The following is a 25,131-nucleotide window of genomic DNA, read 5'->3' as shown; positions in this document are numbered from 1 at the left end:
AGTGGCAGAGGGGAAAAAAATGCTCAAAGAACAAACTAATGCCGTCTTCTCTTTTTAATTCCTTTTGGTGGCACACCTGTTTGGTGTGATGCATGATCGTGGTCTTCCGACTTTCAAAAAGGGGGAGAGGGAGGCTCTAGCCCCGAGGGGCCCTGCCCAAGGATCTAGATCTCTTCTCATCTCTCTGAGAATGTAGGTGTTCCATTTTTTTATTGTACTTCTTGCACATTCAGTAAGCCACCCCTTTCGGCTATCACTTACGCTAAGACTTCCTCTTGAGATTTTTCTGCCCTGACCTATATGCGGGTGTGTTTGGTATATAAGACGGTTCACATCATGGCAGAATCATCCAGTTGGACTCATCCAGTCTTAGCTCTACCATCGTCTCTTCTTACGTTTCTCTCTCCTTGTTTCTCAAACAACAATGGGATTACTTAAAGTAAGTAGTGAATATCTTGTATAAAGATGAAACGATTGAAAGTGATTTGAAAGTAGTAACAGCAGCGAAAAGAAAGGAGCTTTCTTTGTCCTTGGTTGTTTTTTGCGAATCTAATAGATGCTCATTTATCTTGAGGAGATGGATTTAAGAATTATTTTCTCTATTCCTTTCAGTCAGTCAATTTGAAGATGCCTTTAATCCTAGAGTTAGGAGCAATTGTTAATGAAAATTATTATCAACTACTGCAATTGTGGTGGTTATATTGGCATGACCAATGCCGTATAACAAACTGTGTTATATATAGAATTTAAGATTGACAACGTTAACCTTAAGTAATTTTTTCTTTAAACTGCTACGTTATTCTGAACATGCTGGAAATATAAAATTTGAAAATAGTCTAAATTTATACTATCAAATTAGCTAGGCCCTATATCTGATGTATTACGTAAGCAGTTAAATTTTTTTTTTCATTGTAAACTGCTGAATTCTAACATGAAAAAGGCTAAAAGCTTATAGTTTTGCAAATTAAATTTCTTCCACATCTAAATTAAGTCTTAAATTGATAACAGTAGTATTTTGAAAATTAAAACGAAATTTGCTAGAAATTTTACTAAAACAGTTGATGAAAATTTAAATAAATGATACACAAATTAAAACCTGAGAGGAGACAAGTTTTTAAATACACAATAAATGAATAACAATGATTTTCCTTAAATGATGAGAAAATAATTGTAATAAGTTTATAAACATTTATGAATTATAGAAAGTATATTAAATAGCAAATTTGTTTTTTTATGATGGAGCATTTTCTGTAGGAATTCTTTATTAATATATATATAATTTCTCATTGCCTTTTCGGTAATCGATATCGGTAAGACATTTTATACTTGTTTTTCTCACAATTACAGAGCATATTTCATTTTTGCTATCCAAATTTTATAATTTTGTTGACATCCTCTGTACCTCTACAAGTATCAATCTTCAATTTAGTTGGGAAAAATGTTTCGTAAATTCTTCATCAATTATTCCAATTTTGTATCTTAGAAATTTGCATTGAAAATAATGAAATCACCCTAAATTTTCAGGGTAATTTCAAAATCCATAACCATAACCAAAAATCAATTTTGTCTCTAAAAATTTTATAATGCCATTTTATATTCAGAATGCTCAATTTTGAAGAGAAGTATTTTTTTGCTATTAAAACTCTTACAGAATTTAGTACTATAAATGTGGGTAAATTCTTTTGAGAAAAGCCAAAGCGACAAAATACAGCTTCTATGTACAAAAAGAAAGAGGTCTGAATATTAATTGCGTTAATAGAAGAAAACTTTTCTTTTAGAGGTAATATTTTTTGTAGATTTTTCTCAGTAAAAGTGGTTCACATTCTTTCTACAAACAAAGATGAAGTTTCACATGAGTGTTTTGGTAAGAAAATTAGAGAAACACTCGATTGGTATATCCATTTCAAATGGCAATAATTTCAAAAGTGTTAAAACCTACATCAAGAACTTCATCGTCAATGAAATCTTTAGAGCAGACAAACAGACAAGCTATTAAACCAGTATTAGTGGCATTTTCAGCAAAATTTTCCGCATATTCTATGAGAATATACGAAACCATAATAGCATTTACATAATGAATGAGAATATACGAAATATTCTATGAGAATATACGAAACCATAATAGCGTTTACATAATGAATGAGAATATACGAAATATTCTATGAGAATATACGAAACCATAATAGCATTTACATAACGAATGAGAATATACGAAACCATAATAGTATTTACATAATGAATACGAAATATTCTATGAGAATATACGAAACCATAATAGCATTCCCATAATGAAGCTCATTTTCATTAAATAAGGGTTTTTTCGCTTATTCTAATCTCACTACTTAACAAAAACAGGTAGCTTTCTACATGGCTTTCTGCCTTACATCTTGCCTTGCTACGTATGGACCAGATGCACATTACCGCAAGGACAAAGAAAGACATGAAAAGGTCATCCTCGATTCACCTAAGATCCATCTGGATAATCCACGAATTCATTTGGACTCAGCAAAGATTCTCGTCAACAAACCCAAGGTGATCGAGGAAGGTCATGGAAACTACGAAGAAGAAGGCTTGTACATCGAGAAGGGTCACTCTGTCCATTCCGGCCATGGAGCACCCATCCTGATCAACGGAGGTTATGGTGGATATGGCGGATATGGTGGAACTAAAGTCTTAAACCTTGGGGGTAAGACAAAGTCTTCTTGATACTTATGAATCCCATGGTCTCTTGTCAATCTTGTTAAATTCTATTACTACCCATTACTAACTATTCGTTAATAGATATAGAATATTGCTTATTAACAGATGTATTCATTAATAAATAAAGAATGCTGTATATTAAGAAATGTATTCAATAAGATATATAGAATAGGTTATACATAAGCAAGAAAAGTAATTAGCATAAATAGGTATTTATCCAACTTACCTTACGAATTGTATCAATCTGTTTTACTAAATGTTTAGGATTTCACTCTACAAGTTAAACTAATCTGTGTGCTCTCTAATCATCCTGTGTACCGTTTTGTTCCTTATAAAGTATTTTTACATTTGGTCGTTGAGTAAAAGTTTTATTCATAAAGGAAAAACAAGAATAGGTTACCCAATATGAAGAACAAGAGTTTTATTTAAATATAATTAATTAAAGTTTCGTTTGGAAGCAATATGTGTGAAATGAGAAACCACAAATCTGATCTTTTAACCTTTAATAACTTTAAAAGAAATTAAAGCATTTTCTCCGCACTATCTCCAATAAAATCTCTATTTCAAAAAAGAAAATTTCATTTTAAAAATTTTAAGTTGTTTCCTTTATGTAAACTAAAAGTTAAAATATAATTGAAATTATTTTAATTCCTATATGATTATCGTATTTCTCAAGGACTATTTTTAAGATAATTGAGATAAATTCATATATACTCCACTTATCTGAATCCCAATTATCTTCACTTCTTTAACTTAATAAGGGATAGAATTTCATCAAAAAGAATAATTCTAATTTTAACAATAAGCAGATTTTAATGCCTAAACTACTGTTTTCAGCTCATTTAAAATTTTAGAAATTTTTAATAGGCATTACATTTTGAATTCCTGTAGTAATAGTAATTTCCGTGTATATATGAGAATAAGTACAGTCTATATTTTCCAAATTCTTCTACTTTTTTTCTAACCATCACTTATCTGTCTTATCTTAATATAAATGCAATCCAGTAAATGCTAGCCATCATCCAGAATACGAACTCATCAAATAATATCAGAACTCATGTACCGAAAAGCAGCTCAAATTGCCACCAAAAATAGCACTTGTAGCAATTTTCCTGAGCACGAACGCGATCTGGAAAAGAAGATAAAAGAACTTTATCTTAGAAAAAAGCTGTTTTATTTAGTACAATCATTAAGATGCAAGGAAGATAAAATCGGAAAACATTTTTAAAAAGTAAAGTAAAATATTTAACATCAAATGGAACTTATTCCATCGCTTATTATGTTTGAAATAAACACTGGATAAAGTGGTCAAGGCTTTCAAATGATCAATCGTAATTAAAAAAACAAAAACAGTTAAAGGCTTTAAAAAAATACTTATTTTTTTTAATAATTAAAAAATGTCTAAAGCACTCTGATAAAATATAAAAAATATATTTATTAGTAATCTATAAAGTATGATCTTCCTTTTATGAAATGCAATCAAAGAATCACAATTTGAAAATTAAATGTGATAAATCTAATGCAGATTTTATTTATTGTAAACACGTTTTTGCAGATAAATCAGAAAATGTAATAAAATTTAATAGTTAAAAGAGATATTTTGATACTATTAAGGATTTTAAATTTTAAAAAATTCCAAATGTTTGCTTTTAAATAAGAATTTTATCCATTACTCTGTCTTCAAATAACATCAATTGATCTTGCGAATGATCTTTCACTTTTAAAATTTGAATATAACCAAAACGAATAATTTATGCAAAAACCTCAAGTTTTTTCACGTTTGCTTTAGCTACTAAAATGCTAATTGCATCGTCGAAAATTCGAGACGATTTTTTTTCAAATGATTTTGATTCGCCATTCTTCAGAAATTGGGTTGCTGCCCTTCGAACGATCTGAAGTCAGATTTTGAACTTGACCTTTGAGCAGCAAAAAATTGTTGCAGGGCTTACCCACGCACTTTTCTTCAAATGTTTCTAGGTCACAAACATCCGTTAAAAAAAATTATATCACGTAATGTTCTATAAATGAGTCAACTAAAAAAAACTTTACTTTGTTTCATAATACCTTTTGTCGGCTCTGAGTTTGATTATACATTCAAAGCACGAAGCCGCAGAATCAGAGATTGTGTTCTTAATGAGTTTGTGAGGAGAGCTGTTCAAACTTGAAATTTTCGAGATGCAACTTCTTTTTTTTTCCTCTCCCTCTCTCTTTCTCTCCTTTCTTCTAAAGTTCTAAATAAGTTACTTGAATCTACTTTCAGTGAAACAGTTTTTATTCGTTTTCCTTGAATATCATTAAAATGAGATATTTGTCGCGTAGGATAAGGACCTTATTGGATGCTATATCTTGTTCTAATTTAAGCTATGAAAAATTGCAAAAAAAAAAAAAAAATGTTTCAGTTTTTGGCATCATTTTGAAAATAGTATAGTCATCATCATACTAATAGTAGTTAAGTTTATCAAAGAATACAGACTATTTTTAACTATGTTTTGTTCTTACGTCTTATAATATATTTAAAAGATCAAAATAGGATATTTTATTGTTATCAAATTCAAACTATTGTTTCACTGTAAATCCTTATTTATGCCATAGCCTTAAGAACAAAATTAGATTGGTTTTATATTAACAATTTGCGTCATAAATACTTCGGCCATTGACTTATAAAAGGTATACATATATAAGAATCGAAAATAAATAGTAATAGATTTTAAAAATTGTTAAGTGTAATATTAAGATGTGCAATAAATAATTAAAATTTAAAGAAATAAAAAATGTGTTTCTAATAATAAATTGAAATGATGCATCATTTAGAGTTTCCAGTGCTTGGAGGTCAAATGGTAGGATTTAATAATATAATCGGAAATTTGGAGATTGATACTCTTTGTAATTTTGGAATATTGCATAAGAGACTATTGCAGAAAATAAAATATTTCTTATATAAATATTACTCAACATGGCACTAGTAAATATATGAAACTGCATTATTGTAATTCAGCAATTAAAAAATATATCATTTAAGATGTTGTATTCAATGAATTAATTGATTATTCTTATTATTGTTAATTGCGGTTGATATTAATATTGCCCTCTAAGAAGTCACACGAATTGGACTTTCAAATATTTTTTTTTTTTTACGAACATAACAACATTATAAAGAAATATCTCTGGTTATTATAATTACTATTCAAAATTATTACTTTAACCTTAACGCACACAACTTCATTTTCAGAAGATAAATTTTCCTATTCTATGCATAAAAGAATAAATAATGATTGCAAATTTAAAATCTCAGAAAGTTTGTTCCTAACTTCACAAAGATTCTCTATTCAAATAGAATTTATTGTAATTCTAAAAAATTCTTATGGACGACTTAAAGTATTATGTGTAATAAATTTATTCACAGAATTCATGCTGAATAATATAACAAAGTTTAGTGGTTCATGTAATTATTCTTAAATGGACTATTCGAAATCTCACTAAGAACCAGAAAGCAAGGATTCTGAAGAATAAAGTAAACATAATATCTCTTACCATGTGTATCATCAATTTGCAAATGTCCAGATTTTTCTAACATACCTCCAACAATTAATGATTCTAATTAAGTAATTAAATTTTTCGTGTTTCTATAATTAAACGTATTGCAATAAATTCCAACAATTAATTTTCTCTTCTCTCAACAGGACCTCTTCTTGTCGCTTCCTCTCCCATTTATCATCATGATGGCCCCATCCTTGTCCGTCGTCCAGTCATAGTTGCCAAGGAACTCGCTCCAACCCAAGATCACTTGGAAAAAATCCATTACGATCGCCTCACTCTTGGAAAGGGATACATCTCTGGAGGACACGGCATCGGCCTCGGTTATGGTCACGGTCCCATCCTCTCTGGCATTTCTCTGGGCGGCAAGGGTGGATATGGAGAGAAGGCCGTCGTCTACGGTAAGGGTGCCCCAGTCCACAGTTTAGGAAGCGGCCTTATCAGCTTCCAGGCTTACCAAACGCCTTACCTTATTGGTCAACCAAAAGCCATTTTGACCGCTGGACATGGACACATTGGTGGAGGACACGGCTATATTAGCGGAGGACATGGACTCATCAATGGAGGACATGGACTCATCAATGGAGGACATGGACTCATCAGTGGAGGACATGGTCTCATCAGTGGAGGACATGGCCACATCAGTGGAGGACATGGCCACATCAGTGGAGGACATGGCCACATTGGTGGAGGACATGGTCATATCGAAGAAATTCATGGAGGTGGTGGATACAAGAAATACTAAACTTATTTCAGGTGAGACTAATTTCTTATGTTAAATTGTAAATCAAATATAAATCAAATCGTACTGATGTTCCTAACTATCAGTAATATTTCTAGATTGATTCTGGCGTCTACACTCATTTATTTATTACTTTTCTTTTACTTATCATTCCAGCCTATTAATTACTTAAAAATTTTAATATAATAATGTTCATTCATTTCTTAGTAAAAGATAATTTTATAAAATAATTTTCTCAATGTTTTGAGCAAGAAATGCCAAGTTGAACCAAAAAGTAGGCTAATGATTTCATTCGACAATTTGAAAGATTTGTTTTTATTACCGGAAATTTTAAAAATAATTTAATAAATTTTGATAATAATTTTTTAATGAACATATCTCTAATGAGAAATAAGTCAATAAGAAGTCTGAAAGAGAAATACACTATTTCAAGATAGTAGGAGAGTAAAATAGCAAAAAAATTAAAGTTTTTATTTAGAATCATTCAAATCAAGAATAATACTTCTTATTGCATACTTCTCATGTTCTCTCATTCACTAAAATATTGATGTAAGTCATCAGTGTCTAAACTTAATAATCTTTACGAAACATTTACAATGCTTCTTATCATACGTTATAGTTAACAACGTGAATATAAAGTTACGATGTATATTTTCATGCAAATAATTTTTCAAAAAAATATTTCACTCTTTGCTTCTACTAAGAATAAAATAGAAAATCATGAAATATTATCAACAACCCCTCTTTAATGAAACTATAAATCGCATCGATAAAAAATTGAAACTTTATTATCAACTTCATCATGATTATCAATCATGCATTAGAACATGTATTTCTTTATCTCATAGTGGCTTACGTTTAATCTAAACGTATCTGAAATCAAAATGCATTAGACATTTGATATAAAGTACAATGTTATAAAAAAGGCTATTTAATTAATAGATAGAGAGCAACTCTTTTGTTATTTATCTTGATAACCACATTATATTCATATATTATAATTAATTTATATAAAAAAATCTTTCAGCCATGTCTACTCAATTTTGTTCATGAATAAAAGTTTCTATATATCTACTTTTAATAAAAGATAAAATGCATTTTTATTTAGTAAAACTGTTCATTCTTTTTTCAGATTACGATTATTTTTCTGAAGACCGAAAATTAATCAGTTGAGTCAACAATTCTTCCAATGAGCTTATTGTATATATTCATATACGACTCTAATATTTCACAGAAATGTAAATAGCTTGTTTTATACGGGCATTAGAAAAACGAAATAAATTTATTCTTCGCAAAATTTTGTCTTTGTCTTTTTCTGTCTTTTTTTTTCAAATGGAATAATACTTGTGATTAATATATACATGATCAAAGAACTCAGTTCCTTTTATTTCATTGTCAGATGACAAAGGCAGCATTAATGTAGCACTTAGAAAATGAAAATATTTTCCAGATAGAAGGTTTATTAATAAATAATCCGAATACAAAGAATAATGGAAATAGTAGAAAACGATGTATTAAAAAAGAATGAAAGGACATCCGCACTTCAATCCGAAATATATATATATATATATATATATACAGTCAATTTACAGAAAGAAAATACTAACAAAAATTATCATATTGTTTTAAAAATTCAATTTTATGAAGTATGCTAAAGCATAATTAATAATAAGCTGAAAAATCCAATATTTATTTTTGCTCTGTACCATCAGAATCATTCAAATATTCGTATTGGATATTCGCAATCTCGGTATCTTGCTGCACAAGGTTGTGAGTATATCTCTGAAAAACGAAATATCTCTGTCAAATTACATTAAAAATTAAATTTTAAAAATAATATTCTAATTAAAAGAAATAATATAGAGAAGAAAATTTATATCACTGATTAAATTTTAAATCATTGTAAGAGTATTTTCGCAAGTTCTTTAAAGCGATAATATGCTCGAATTGATTCATTGACCCTTTGATTATATTCTTAATAATTAAAAATTCTTATCAATATTTTCAAACTTCTTTATTATCGAGCATCCAAGAAATATCTACGTACCATATTTCATAGCTCTAGATCCAACGGCTTACTCTGTAAAGCATTTCTAACTATTTTTACATCACATATATACCAAAACGGAATTTACGAATAACGTACCATTCTACATTATTGTGTATTATCATGTAGGAATTAAAACTTATCATTATCATATAAATTGTGAAACTAGTTATTTTCTTTTATTCAAATGAACTTTTAATTTAGAGAAGTAGGATTCTACATTATATTTTATATTACTTTACAAATGATAACTTGCAAAGACAATTTTAATCCAATACTTCATTATGAGTTTTAATTTGTAATGAATATTTAAGATAATGAAATAGACTATTACCCATTTCTATCCAAACTGAGTGCCCACATCGATATTTAGGCCTAAATGTCCATTTAGTTTATTGCTTTCAATTTCAAGGGATTTTTTTAAAATTAGTTAGTGTAAATTTCAGGTTTGCATAAAACAATTTCAATTTAGAAAACTTTTCGTATTTATATACCTAATGATTTAGGAAATCAATAACAGATCTCCAACTATTGGGGAAAATTAATAAAACAGGAGAGGTTAAAAAATTATTTGTAAACTTTAATTAATTATATTTCAAAAGTGTTACAACTAAAAAATAAATAATACCTTATAATAAAAACTGAAATATAAATTTTTTTCGAATGGTTACACGTGTTCTAAATGTACCATGCTAAATGTTCACAAATGTGCAGAAGTCTTTCCGCGCATTCCAACGTTTTGGTACAGATGCCGAAAATCTTCGAAATTTCATGAAGGTTTGAATTAAACAAGTAACATATATAAAAAAGTTAAGTCAATTACTTATTCCGAAAGAATTGAGCTCGCATTCTTCACCTTCACGTGAAAAATACTGAAAACCTTGCATTTTACCGATTGAGCTACTGCCTGTTGATTTCATTTTTTATTCAAACCGCTAAAACTCTATTTAAAGTATTAAAAACTAATTAATGAATTAATATTTGAAAAAATTGTATTAACATCAAGCGTCATCCACTACAAGTTTTTATAAAAAATGTATTTGAACTTGAGTGGATGAATAAAAAGTATTTTATTAACTATTGAAAATTTGAACAAAATATATAAATATATATAGGGAGAGTGAGAACAAATAGTAGGAATTGAAAAATAAATTTATTTCAGCCATAAGAAATGATGAAAGTTAATCGTTTGACGTAAGGAAACTGATTTTTGTTATTTATAAAGTCCTCATTATGTATTTTTATTTTTAATAAAAATGATACCTGGTTCTTTTTTCTTTTGTTTACATTATGGCAATTCTAAATAATCGATTTACTTCTTGAGACTACTATTTTCTTCTTCTTCTTCTTTCCCTTTTATGTTGCCTAATAAGAATGTTCAATAAATAAAAATAATAGTATTTTTTGGACTTTATTTATTTATGATTTCTGTTTTCTTCTTATATTCTAAATTATAAGGAGGAAAATTTAGTTTTATTGAAAATATTTCTCGTTTGATTCACTACTCAGAAGAGATGTAAAGACTAAAGAAGAGAAGCTCATAAGTTATTTTTGTTAACTAAAAATTAAAAAGATTAAGAAGACTATCGTAAAAAACAAAGCTATAATTTCAGAGTCAGATATTGCAGCTTTACAAAAACTTTTAACCTAACACAATGTTTAATTGTACTATTGTCAAATCGATACACTCTAGAAATTTTAAAGACAAAAACATTTCATTCATTTTCAAAGGATCCTGATGTTATCAAAATTTGGATTTTCAAATGCTGAAGGAAAAGTACATTTAATTTTGCAAATTCCCCAATTTTTTTCTCTGCGTTATTCTTCTCATAAATTAAAAGTTATATTATTTATTACTCCGGCAAAAAAAATGAAACAAAAGGTTATACCAGCATTAAATTAATCGCCAGACGATAGATAATGTATCATCAACTGAAAAGAACAAACGACTGGTGTCTCATAAAGTTCAGAAACACGTTTTTTAAAATTCGGAATAAATTATAGATTTAGAAGAAAAAAAATTCAGAATAAAAGTGCAATATTTTCTGTTGAGTCTGAGTCTGGTTTACAAAAACAAGAAACGCAAATTGTTTCATTCAAGAAAGAAGTTGAATGTTTAAAATTATCAGATGCTTCAATGAAAATATATATAAAAAAATATCAGATGATCAATTCAAAAGAAAGTTTCAAAACGTATCAGCAGAATTATAAGAAAATTGTTTCTAAGAATCTAATAAAATGCTTATTGATGAGGTAAAATGGTGTATAAAATGGACAAAAGTTGATATATGTAAAGCCATTACTTTAAAAACCTGTTTCCAAAAGATGATACAAATTTTTAATACATACTTTCGTATTTCCTGTATCAAGTGTTTAACTTTGAATGAATGCATAAAAAAATTCACCACCTGATATATAATTTAATCTTTCAAGTATAGTGATTTATTTCTTGGGCCACTTCAATGTATTTAATATTTTGAGGTTCAGTTTTTAAACTACTAAATGAAGAAAAAATTTTTAAGCTTTAAGTGTGTGCTTTTTTTATTAAGGGGCTTACAAATTAATAAAAGTATTAATTTTAAAATTAATTATTACTTCGATATAAATAATTTAGGAAATGAACCACCATTCTTGAAATTTTAATGAAAACCCATGCTTCTAATTTTTTTTCATATCAACAAATCTATATACTTTGTTTTGATGAAATGAATTGTGATAGCAGAATTTTGTCCTATCGGAGAATTCGCATTTTTGGCCTTCATTCGAATGGTCAAATTATAAAATTTATAAATAAAATCTAATTGAGAACGCAAATGTTCATTCGACTTATATGATTAAGTGTGATATTCCAAATAAATAAAATTTAAAAAAAAACGATAGTTAAAAGAAAGAAGAAATGAAATGCATTATATTGTAAAACTTCTAAATTATTGAATTTTTCTCTAATTAAAGGTATATAAGGTTTTAAAGTTATTCCTTTACATTATTTTATATTTTGTTCAACAATGAAGTAAACATCTTTGAACCAACCATTTATATACAATGTGAATACTAGTCATCACATTTAGTCTGAAGTTTGGTAATTATATAAATATATGAGTGAAAATATAATATATATGCATGTATAATTCAATTGAGAATTGTGAGGTGAAAACAAATATGCAAAGTTAAACTGCTTTAGCTCATGTTTACTCAAAATTATGAATTAGTTTTAAGAAGGCTTTCAAAATAGTTGATTTTGTTTTTAGTTAGGTGAAATACTCTTATCTAAATGAATTTTAATTTTATTAATCACAAGTAAAATCATTCTCATTCATTCTGTTTTTTAATAATCGCCCAATTATTAAAGCATTACAGGGATAATTTTTACTCTTAAAAGTGAGAGTCTATAGGCATAATTATTTCTTCTTTTTTTACATAGATAACGCATCCGAGAGATAAATCATAGAGTTTTATTATATTTTTCTATTAAATAGACCAAATTTCTGTTATTTCATCATGAGTGACTCTTTAACAACATTTCCGCAACAACAAAAATTGATGTAAATAAAAAGTGAGTTTTTTTTTCTTTTTTTATTGTTAAAAGAACTTTCATACGATTCATTTATTTTGTAATATAACATTGGAATGAAGTAGCATGCTTCAAATATGAAATCATCAATGCATTTGCTTTGATTTGCTAACCTTTGTACCCTGCAAGAAACCTTATAATAATGTTCTTTCTTTTGTATAATACGTGTGCGTGTGATAATTTAACTCTCCCTAAACAAGTAGGAGTATATTTTAGTCACGGTATCTTTCTTGCAAAATATGACTTTCAAGAGTTGGCGAATGTGATACTGCATTTGTGTAATTTCAGACGAGTCAATTGTGATATGGATATAGCCTTGAAAAGAAGTTTTCCATTCTGTCCACGTTTTCATTTGACAAATTTTTAATAAGTGACTGAAGATATGGCAGTATTGTAAAGCAGTTGAAGGAAAATGTGCCGAATTCAATGCAATAAGTTATATTACTGCCCGATTTTCTTCAATACTTACCACCCTGTTTCTACCTTTTCTCCCCCTCCCATCAAATACACTCATATGTCTGAGGTCGAAAATGAACCACCAACTTACCAGAGCTTGTCCATAGTAAGCGTTACAGGATTCAAACGTAATCGACGTTGTAAAATATTTTTAACAGGTAATTGTCGAACATACAGTTTAATGTTCACTCAATGAATATTTATCTGTACGAGCGAAACACTCTTTAATTGTATCCAACATATCCTTTGAAACAATTCCGAGCTTATATCTTTAATTCTAACAATTAGAGTTAATAAAATGATGAAAACAACATTTAATTAAATAAAAAAACAGTTCTTTTATCTTTAAACTGTTATATTTTTATTAAATCGTTAAGTACAGAGGATAGGGTTATGTATGGAATAACACATAGAACAAATGACCTCCATGGCTTTGCAGGAGCATACGCACTCTTTTGTCGAAATTTTCTATGACCATTTTGCATAAATGTGGCTGAATTTCGTTGATGCAGCGATGAATTTTCTCTTTCAATGAACGCGTATTTGAGAACTTGTTGGCATAGATCTTTGACTACAAAACAACCTTATAAAAAGAAATTCAATGGTGTTAAATAACACGATCTAGGAAGCCAATTCTCAATTTTTCAAACTGTGGTCGCCAAACATTCATTATTTGTGAAATATTGTTCTACAATGAAAACACGTTGCTCTATCGTGTAACGCTCCATTTTTACTAACTCTAAACTATCAGCTGTCAAATCAGTTTTTTTAATAGGGTTGCCAACACTTTACTGCGCGAATGGTGGCACATTCAAATCTTGCGTTAATTCTTAGATACCCTTTACATATAAGATATCAACCTTTCTCAATGATTTTCTTCATTTCTGATTCAGAAAAGAAATTGCTTTGTGCAGTTTTCTGTTTAAAAAAAATTAACATTCGGCCATTGGAACTTACTTACTGTCATCATTTTAAGTGTATTTATTTTGAGATAACTACGATCCGAAGCGGAATCGGTTTGACATAAATTCAGTAAAGCTAGTGAAAAAAATTCCGAAATTCATATTTGACAAAGGTTATTTGTTAGTTGTTTATCAGGAGAGGACCGTATATACTTAATAGGTGAAGAAATGAATGAATCAAATGCAGATCATCAAAAGAAATGAATATCAATCCCTTCGATAAAGGTGCCTAAATATACAAAAAAATAATTGTTAATGGCCAGGAAATGACTCTTATCACTTTATTTATTTATATACCTTTCAATCAAATAACTGGAAATAAAAAAAGCGAATAGCTCGCAGATAAATTTAAAATAGAATAGAAATACATCACAGTCTGCAATATTTTTTCAGCTATCGAAATGACCGCAATCTGTCTTCCTTGGTATACGCCTTTATAGTGTCATTATAACGAACAAAAGCAAATACGTTTTTTTCTACACTTTCTTTTTGAGTAATTAGGAAATGTCAAACATTAAAATTGAAGAATAAACGAGGAAAATGGAAGTGTGAAATTCCTTTGCGGTCAAAATAGTCACTCCCTTTTCTTTTCTTTTTTTTTTCAATATATCGTGAAAATAAGTAACGTATCTAGCTAAAATCAGCGAACAGTTAATCATTATAACAATTTAACTATGTATTCTGGTCGATTCCAAAAAAATCCACATAAGCTGTTATATGTAATATCATTTTTAATTAAATTTAATAATGTTTATATGTTGAATTGCCTGTAAATTGCCCGGTGAAAAAAGTCATTCATAATGCTTTACAGGGTATAATATTGGATATCAGTCTATCATTCGGATAAGTTTAGAAAGGTTTTTAAATTTTAATTACATTACACTCTAGAGTATCCGGCCTAATATGGAGATAGGACAGGCCGTATAACAAAAAAGTCGGATAGGCCGGCATGAACTCATTTCTTTGCCCACCAATACCAGAAGGCAAAATTTTTATATCAAAACTCATAGTTATATTAATGTACTTTCTCACTTCTTATTGAATACTAGGCCCTCCATTTTTTTCAAGCCATTTAGAATGTGAGAAAGGCCCAGTAAATCATAGAAGAGTTGCCAGTAATGAGTTGAGTTAAAATAGAGGACTCTGTACTGGTAGTTTATATATGCTTATATACTGCCCTGCACGTTTCAAGAATTTATTAGAGAAAAGTAAGCTAAGAGAAATAAACCGATCACATTTTAGCATAAATTCTGCAATCTTCACGGTGGTACACCTACTAAAACATTAAACATACTCCACGAATAATTTACGAATACTTTACATACTGTGTAGTTATAATCTGAAACAGCAGCAATAATTAAGGTCCGTTACATATTTACGAAACAACGAGCAACTTTCAATTTGCACTCGATGCGTAGGAGGATCGTAAAAGACGTCCGCTTTTTGGCAATGCTGCAATGCAACGCCTTGCCTTCCTCAATTAATTACGATAAAAGAAAACTTGGCCGGATAGTTCCGAACCGGATACTAGATAGTGTACTGCAGATCTGTATTTAAAAATGAACAAAATCAATTTTATTTTATTTTTATGCAATAATAAATTTTTGATAATAATTTTTATAAATATTGAAAAAGATTTAATAACTTTAAAAAATTGTCTTAAGCATATTTCACAATATTTTAATGGAGATTTTTATGTTTTTTAAATATATATTTTTATTTTTATTAATGTTTTCATTACTAGGTTTATACATAAGAGCTTTGCAAACATATTAAATACAGAATTTTTGCTTGTATATTAATGCTGCTATTAAATTAAGAATAAATTTTTTAAAAAATATTGATAACCGAATCAAGTCAGAACACAAATATATCATAGTGTCTCAAGCTAGGTATTCATATCTTTTTTAAAAATTATTTTACATCCTTCCTTCTTGTCTTTCTCTTTCCAATTAATTTTTGTATTAAAAATAAAAAATAATAATAATCTCTTCCTGTTTTTACTTTATGTAAATAAATAAAGCATACATTAAATATATAATGCCTTGGTAGTCTGATACTTCGCTTCGATGCCCGATTCCACGAAATATTCTCAATTTGTATGGACCTGATGCTTACTAAAGATGATTTCGATGAGATATCATCTTAGCATCTTTTTTTCGATAAAGATGATTTTACTAAAGATGACAAATGACTTCCTGTTAATGGGTGTTAAAGTTTGAAAAGGAATGTGCAGACTCAGATGTCTTCCAATATTCAAATTTACGAAACCATCTTAAAACAGCCTTTCCATCTCTTCGAAACGTAGAAATAATATAACTGAACTAAAAAGAACCATTATGGTATTACATTTTTTCATTGTTTTAATTACTGTATTCATACTAAAACAAATGTTGGCAATATTAAATACATTTTTACGTGAATGATATCACTGCTATATAATTAACAAGAAAGTTTAAAAATAAAATAAGGATAGAAAAATTAAAACATTATGACATTTTACTTTTTCGGTCTTGTAGTTAAAAGCTGCCTTTTTTTTTTTTTTTTTCATGTATTCAATTTCAATCTAAGAAAAATTTCTGGAAGAATAATAATGGTTTTATTGACATCTTAATTAAATGAGAATGCTGCTATCCTCAGAGAAAAATGATATTCAAAATTATAAAATTTTAACTTTACGTTAAATAAGCAAAATTCTTAGTCGATCATGTCGCCATCTATTGTCGAAATGCTACACTTTTAATTTTTATTGTTGAATGTTATAAACTATTATAATATTAAGTAGTATTTTTTATTTTTATTTTTAGCCATATTAAACTATATATAAAATAACGAATTTATGTTATGGGAAATTTGTACCATTTCCCAGACATCTTTAAAATAAAAATTATTTCAGATTTCATTCAATTTTTAATCAAATAATGAATACTGAAATAAACATCAATGAAATCACGATGAAAATAATAATGTCTTTTTCCTAATAATTATTTCTAATTAAAATTTCTCATCTGAAATTTTGAATGAACTTTTAATGGTGTTTTTTTCACCCACGGATTCGGATTTAGTCTTCTGGATTTTAAAGGAGAAAGATAATTTAAACTATTTAATTAATTTAAAAAAAACTTTTATAGAATTCAGTGTTCAAATCTAATTTAATTATAAATTCTAGTATTCTTTGTTTATGAGTAGACTTATTCAGCGCTTTATTTTTCGAATGATTATGAATTTTATTAGTTGAAACGAAGTAGAATTTAAAGTAAACCATATTCGTCTATTATTTTTGAAACAAAGCATATACAAAATATTTTAATTACATTTCAAATGGCATAAATATTTTTAAAAAAACTATGAAGCAATCTAAAATTTTGCTTTTTTTTAATTATATACAAAGCATGATATAATTATGAAAAAAATTTAATAAATTTTATAAAAAGTAGAATAATGATATAGCAAAAAGGTAAATTTAATACAGATGAAGCTTCATATTTTTTTTAGATGCTTCATCTCTTTCGTGCCCGATTGGTTACCTTCAGCCCAATTATCACCTTGATGATCTTCAGGTTAGTTGGTTGCACGGGGTCGAATTATAAAGAAATCTACTACTAAGACAACTAAATCTTAAATTTGTATTAACAGAAAAAGTTTCTATGATGTCTTCACAATTTACTCACTGTTACCCTACTGTGCTATGGCATTACACCAATGTATACAAATACTCATCAGGGAAAAATAAAGGACCATAAGAGAATGATTGCGACTTTTATAAAATAAAAAATAGGTGATTTTTTTTTCATAATATTTACGTTAAGTGTTGTTAAATTAAATTATATCTCCGTTCCTTGAAAAGTAGCTTTCCTTCGGAAAATATTTTTCTGTTTACAGATTTGCCGGCTCAGCTTTTGTTATAAGATCACAAACCCGAGTCTCCATTCATAATAACTTACACAGCTCTATGACTTCTGAGGTGGATTTTGCCATTTTGTACTTATAGGCGATTTGCAGATAATTTATGAGGCCTTAATAAGATTGTCGATTTAGCTTCACATTTCGGCACATTTTCAACCAGATATTAATTTAATTTTTAATTAATATTTTTATTTCATTAACTTTGTAAATATGTATTTGTTTATATTTACCTATTATGATTCTTCTGTAAACTAATTTTGAAGCAAATGCTCGGATGTGTATTATATATATATATATATATATATATATATATATATATATATATATATACACAGTATATATATATATATATATATATATATATAGGCCTCTACTAATCGGATTATATATCAAATCAAATATCTCTCACGGGCCCTAGGGGAAAGCCCGGTTGAGATTAATGCGTAGAGATGGCTCATATTAAGAGAATCACGCACTAATTTAACATAAACAAATTTAATGAACTGGACGAACGGCTAGGCCGCTTTACATCGATGGACGCTTGTACAGTACCGAACACAGTTCTTAGAGCGGGAATCAGATAGCTTCTTATTGGCTGTTGAGAGACGACGCGAGCGCCGTTACAATGACAGTCCGTACCGCGAACGCCGCTAGGATGACGCTCCATACCGTTAACGCCGCCAGGGGGACGCTCCATACACTACATATATATATATATATATATATATATATATATATATATATATATATATATATATATATAAAAAAGTATTAGAATCAAGTTAATAGGAAAAACAAAAACCAAATAAAAATTAAACCAAAAAAATTATTAAAAATATTAAAAAAGAATCCGGCCTGAAGACTTTTTCAAGGGTCACCCTCAGGCAGGGATTCAAATAAAGGGATTTTTTCTGTGAGGACATACAGACATTAAGTCTAATAATGATTCCTCGTGACCCGAAAATCCCCCGAAATTATGCTCAAGAGATATACCATTTTAACAGAAAGGAAATACAAAATAACAAATTAGAAAAAAACCACAATGTAAAAATACAATAAAAACAATAACAATAAAAACAAAAACAGCATTACAATTAAAATTAAAATTAAAAACGAAAAGGCCAAGATATACCATCCAACAGTGAACGAAACTTTAAACAATCGATTGTGATTTCCTGTTTTTGAAAGTTAACGGTAAATTATGTAAACAGAGGTAGGCACCCAGCGCCATCTATTGAGTGATCCAATATGCAAGTAAATTTCTATTTTTATTTAAGCCAAAAGATTAATCCCAAACCATACCTTGTTTAATTAAAAAATTGACATTACAGTAATTTCTAGGAAAATCATTTTTAATTAAATTTTTAAGGAGGATATTTGATGCTTCAATATAAGAATTTTTATTATTGCAAACCCTTTTGATCCTGTTAACTTGTGAGAAAATAAGATTTTTGAAAATTTTAGAGTTTAGATTGGAATGGTAGTTACATAGTTTTGTTATTTTAAAGTTGAAATCATCCCTTTTATCGTATATACCAACTATTGTTTTATCATTAGCAATTTCGATTTTTAAATCTAGAAAGGTAGCCTCAAGTTGATTTATATTTGTATCTTTTAGAATTAAATCTTTTGGATAGCAATTAGTAATAATATTAGTATTGTCGAAGTTAATCAAAAGTAGGTCATCAATATATCTCCACCCGTTTATTAAATTATATTTAATTATTTTTTTCTCATAGTAATGCAGGAAAATATTAGCTAAAGCACTTGAGAAAGCTGTCCCCATTGGAATGCCCTTGACTTGTTTATAAAAATTAATACCATTAAACACTTATATATATATATATATATATATATATATATATATATATATATATATATATATATATATATATATATATATATATATATATATATATATATATATATATATATATATATATATATATATACTATAACTACACTATTTCACTAATGAAATACATTAATACATTCATACTATACACCTAGCGAAGATAAAATGTTAATAACATTTTATCAACAGTTTCAACATTTTATCGTTCATTTAATTTGCATTTTTTACAAACTTATTTATTTAGAAACTAAAAAATAAAATCTTTTTAATCAATTTGTTGCTCCTTCCTTTCATTTTATTGACCCTAGGCAGCTCCCTAGTTCATCTAGATGGAAATCCGCCATTGCTGTTCTTTGCTATCGTTATATTTATATAACTTTGTGGATTTCTTAATTTATATATATATATATATATATATATATGTGTGTGTGTGTGTGTGTGTGTGTGTGTAATGGTTATTTCGGATCCTGCCAGCTAAATAATATGTAACATATTTTGATGAAGCAGTGAAGAGACTATGTAGTTTTAATTTCGTTTTATTCTCTCTTTAATATCTATTTCGTGAAAGCATAATATTTAGAAGAAGACGCAGTGTGGCACAAAAGCAGAAGTAAGAAAAGAAGGTAAAAGGGACGAAACAAATGATCACTAGTCTTATATAACATAGGAATTCCGGCCACGTGCAGATGAAATACATATTTTGACCTCTGATAAGGGCAAAAGTATCACTTTCATTTGATACGTAGTACTGATGACCCATTATTTTTACAAAGGGATTAATTAAACCGAAAGTGGAATTGAATCACGAAATAAGAGAATATTTTAGAATGAAGTTACGATGAGCTAAATTAAGATAAAGTTTTGGAAGTTAATTTGGATTAAATTAAGACTTTAAAATATCATTACATAAATATATATAAGAATTCGCTGGATCGCTCTTTTGCGGGAATCAGCACAAATGATCATATTTAGTTTAATAATTACATCCATCAGTTGTATAAATTATACAGCTATTAATCGTGCTGCTCATAGTCGTATATTCGTATATATTCTATTAAAACCGAGTCACTTTAATTGCTTAAAGACAAGCATAAAATTTGCCATCGAAAAGATCTTGGGGGCATTATTCCTTTGGTTTTTATCTTAAATATTCTAAGTTTTCTTTTTTACAAAAAATTGCCTGAATTTACAGAAAAGAGTCAAATGCAAAAAATGAAAAGAACAATTAACTTTTCCAAAAAAAAAAAAAAAAAAAACTTATTTATATCTTTTCATACTTAGCAACCATTATGCAGTAGCATATATGAGGATATTTATTTTCATTCATTTTATTTATTTATTTTCAATTGCGTTCTAAAATTTCAACGATATTTTGTGTCATTTTTATCTGTGTAAGGTTGTTTATTTTTCAGCACACACCAGTTCAAACTGAAAATTTAGCTTTAAGCACAATGATAAGATTTTGTTGCTGGCTTATATTATTTATAATCGAAATATGATAATTTCTTAGTAATATTATTTTAGAAAAATTATTACAGATTTTTTTTATTTATTTATTTTCTTTGTTTCTTTTCTTTTTTTATGTTTCAGATAATAACGTAGTACAATGGAATAACTAGGGATTGCAATACCGGTATACCGGGATACCGAATACCGGTATTTTGAACCATTTGTGCAATTTTGTAATACCGGTATTCACAAGTTTAAATACCGGTTTTTCGGTATTTACTAGAAATTTTTAAAATTGTCTCCATTATATGTTCAGGGATCGCCAACATAGCAAAATAGTAGACGTTTTTGTGTTTATGTCTCCCTAACAGGCGAAATTAATTAGCTAATTAATGGCTTAATTAATTGCTTAAATCTAAATTCGCGAAACATGGATTTTCCCTGAAAGAAAATATTGTATCCATAACGACTGATGGAGCAACAATTATGAAAAAAGTTGGAAAGTTGATTGGTGCAAATCAGCAATTGTGCTATGCACATGGAATTCAATTAGGAGTAATAGATGTATTATACCAAAAAAAATAAAGAACAGAAGAATCCAAATACTGTGGATATAAAAACTTCGGATTCCAACTTTGAAAAGAGTAAGAGTGATATTGACAATGAAGATAATGACAATGTAATTGTTGAAGAAAATATTACTAATGAGGATAAAATATTAACCTATCAAGAATTGCTTCCTATAATTTATAATATTCGAAAAATTGTTAAGATATTCAAACGTTCCCCTATAAAAAGGATATATTACTTAAATATATACTAACTGAAAATAAAACAGAATATATGTTAATATTAGATTCTAAAACACGTTGGAACAGTTTACTCCTAATGATGGAACGATTTTTGAAACTGAGAAATCCAATCCAAAAAGCAATAATCGACATAAACCTGTAAATTAATTTTTCAGATAGTAAATTCGACTTAATATCCAGAACTGTATCGGCTCTATTTCCAATAAAACTGACTATTGAGGAATTATGTCGGAGAGATTCTAATTTATTAACAGCTAATGCAACAATAAATTTCATGGTGCAGTCACTGAAAGAACAGCACACATCACTATCTGAAGAATTATATATTACATTGAAAAACCGCACAGAAGAAAGGCATACCGAAATAGAAAATGTCTTATGGTATCTACATAATTATAGTGATTTTAAAAATGAAAATGAAAAAGAAGAAAAGAAAATAACCAATTCAAATCTGATTAAGTTTAGAGTAAATTTTCTTGAAATTTTTTACCCACAAACCTATTTACATTCAGAAGTATTCAGTTCAATTATCGAAGATTATGATGTCACTACTGTCGATAGTGAAAAGGAATTGTCTCTTGTACAAAAATTAGAATTAGCGATAAATAAAAAAATTCAAAAAACCAAAATACAATACAGAAATCAGCTATATCCAAAACCATCCGACGAGAAATCGATTTATTTGAAGATGAGGGATTTAGAGGTAAATACTTGGAAAAAGTATATCGCGCATTGCTAACAGTACCACCAACTAGCGTAGATGCCGAAAGAGCGTTTTTGACAGCTTGAAATTTTTACACAAAATTATTTTTCAGGCTTAATGACAGTACAATTGATTGCATTATGTTTTTTAAGATCACATTTCAAAAATTTGTAATAGTACCACAGAATGAATAGTGATATTTACACTTTTTTTTGTGATTTAAATAAATAAGAAGTTTCTTTACTTTTTTGTGATTATATACTGTTATAATTTATAAGTTACAAATTATTTTTTGTGATATTTACCCTCTCTAACAAAACTGGCAAATAAAACAAAGAAACAACTGTGTTTTCTTTCTTTTTATAAAATTTCTAATACCGGTATTAAAACCGGTATTCCGGTATTAAGATTTAAAAAATACCGAATACCGGTATTGAAATTTTGGTCCGGTATTGCAATCCCTAGGAATAACCAATAAGGAAATATCTAAATCAAATTTAAAAAAAAACTCTTCAGTTTTCGTGCTGCCATCTTGTGGTAAGATTGTCAGTTAAGCTGGAATCATGATTTTGACTCTTGTGCTAAAAATAGCCCTTTTGTTAGCATAATTCGGGAAAGCAAAAATTACACAAGAACAATTTTTATTTGTTAAAATACTTTCATGTAAGTTGTAATAGTATTTTTCATCAAAAAATTAGTACTAAATAGTTACTTGTCCTTTACAAGTTGCAACATAAAAAGAACGATTGTAAAAAAAAATGTCAAATATAAGACTTGTATTTAATTTTTTTTTTTTTTTATTGTTTCAACCAATTTGTACTTAAAAATAAACCTATCTTAGTGTCACTAGAGGATTCTGATCCTTTTCTTGCTGTTTAGATTGATTCATATGGGAATCAATGCAACTTATAGGGTTCAAAAACTGTCTTCTGAATTGAAGTAGGTAGATCTTATACTCTTGGGGCAATTAATCTTTAACTAGCTCCAGGTTAATTGATGGCATAGCAGTCAGAAAAAAAAAGTTTTTTTTTTCTTTCCCAAATTTATGATGGATCACACAATGAAATCATTATAAATTTGTTTTAAACGAATTTTCGTTTTATAAGTAAATCATTGCATTAGTTAATGTTCTAAACTACTGATCAAATGCATGAATAACTCTGGTCACATATATAGCATTTGTTAATGGGCAGTATTGCAGATTTCTCTTCACATTATTTGTCGCTGGCTATCGTTTAAAAATATTTTGTCACATTTTTCATATACAGTGTATCCCAAAAAGTCGTTTATAACCTTTAATATTAGGCTTATAAAAAAATGACATTTTTGCAATACAGTCTCGAAGGAAGAAGAGTGGGATGCCCCACTAAATAAAATGCACAACATTGGCTCAATGGGATCTAAATTTACAATAGCAGAACAACCCAGTTACATGGATAAACCTTGCACGTCGCACACAAGATGACAGTTATGGTAATGGCAAGTGGGACGCAATATCAACATCAATATTTTGGTACACTTAAACTGCATGTAGTCGTGTGTACGTTGTGTGATACAAGTTTCGTAATTTTTATTCACAAACGGGTTATTCTTTTATTGTAAACTTGAAAAAAACGTTAAATCTGTAATCTGTTAAATAATAATTATTTAGGAAAACCTTTTGTTTTACTTAATGCATTGACAAAGAGATTCCTTCAATAGTGACCTCCCTTTTGGATTCCGATTATACGCGATGATGCAAAAAACAATTTATTTTGATTTAACATAAACTTGAAAAGGGTCTTTCGGAGGAACAACCTACATATTACCCTAAATTATTTCTTTATCATTTTCATAAATTTCAAACATTGGTAAATGAGATTGAGAAACCAAGTAAAAAAAATCTAGCTTCCTTTTCCCATTTTATTCCAAGTTAGTGAAAGTTATGGAATTAGAATTTTCTTCTATTTTGCAGCACCATTATATTCCTATTTACATTCAGAAGTATTCAGTTCAATTATCGAAGATTATGATGTCACTACTGTCGATAGTGAAAAGGAATTGTCTCTTGTACAAAAATTAGAATTAGCGATAAATAAAAAAATTCAAAAAACCAAAATACAATACAGAAATCAGCTATATCCAAAACCATCCGACGAGAAATCGATTTATTTGAAGATGAGGGATTTAGAGGTAAATACTTGGAAAAAGTATATCGCGCATTGCTAACAGTACCACCAACTAGCGTAGATGCCGAAAGAGCGTTTTTGACAGCTTGAAATTTTTACACAAAATTATTTTTCAGGCTTAATGACAGTACAATTGATTGCATTATGTTTTTTAAGATCACATTTCAAAAATTTGTAATAGTACCACAGAATGAATAGTGATATTTACACTTTTTTTTGTGATTTA

General features: G+C 28.3%; 1 protein-coding gene across 1 annotated transcript; it reads left to right on the top strand.

Annotated features, from left to right (window-relative positions):
- Positions 1-354: 354 nt before the first annotated feature.
- LOC129984419 (uncharacterized) lies at positions 355-8,273 on the top strand. Its single transcript, XM_056094295.1, has 4 exons — positions 355-439; positions 2,356-2,686; positions 6,381-6,990; positions 8,109-8,273. Exons 1-3 carry the CDS (start codon positions 425-427, stop codon positions 6,977-6,979), a joined length of 945 nt encoding a protein of 314 aa, XP_055950270.1. The 5' UTR covers positions 355-424; the 3' UTR covers positions 6,980-6,990; positions 8,109-8,273.
- Positions 8,274-25,131: the final 16,858 nt, after the last annotated feature.

Source organism: Argiope bruennichi, chromosome 9 (genome assembly GCF_947563725.1).
Source record: "Argiope bruennichi chromosome 9, qqArgBrue1.1, whole genome shotgun sequence".
Taxonomy (NCBI): domain Eukaryota; kingdom Metazoa; phylum Arthropoda; class Arachnida; order Araneae; family Araneidae; genus Argiope; species Argiope bruennichi.
Note: the sequence above shows the minus strand (reverse complement) of the source record. Positions and strands in the feature narration are given on the sequence as shown.

Coding starts and splice junctions, on each gene's coding strand:
- LOC129984419 (XM_056094295.1), top strand. Junction 2,687..6,380: donor TAAAGTCTTAAACCTTGGGG/GTAAGACAAAGT, acceptor TTCTCTCAACAG/GACCTCTTCTTGTCGCTTCC.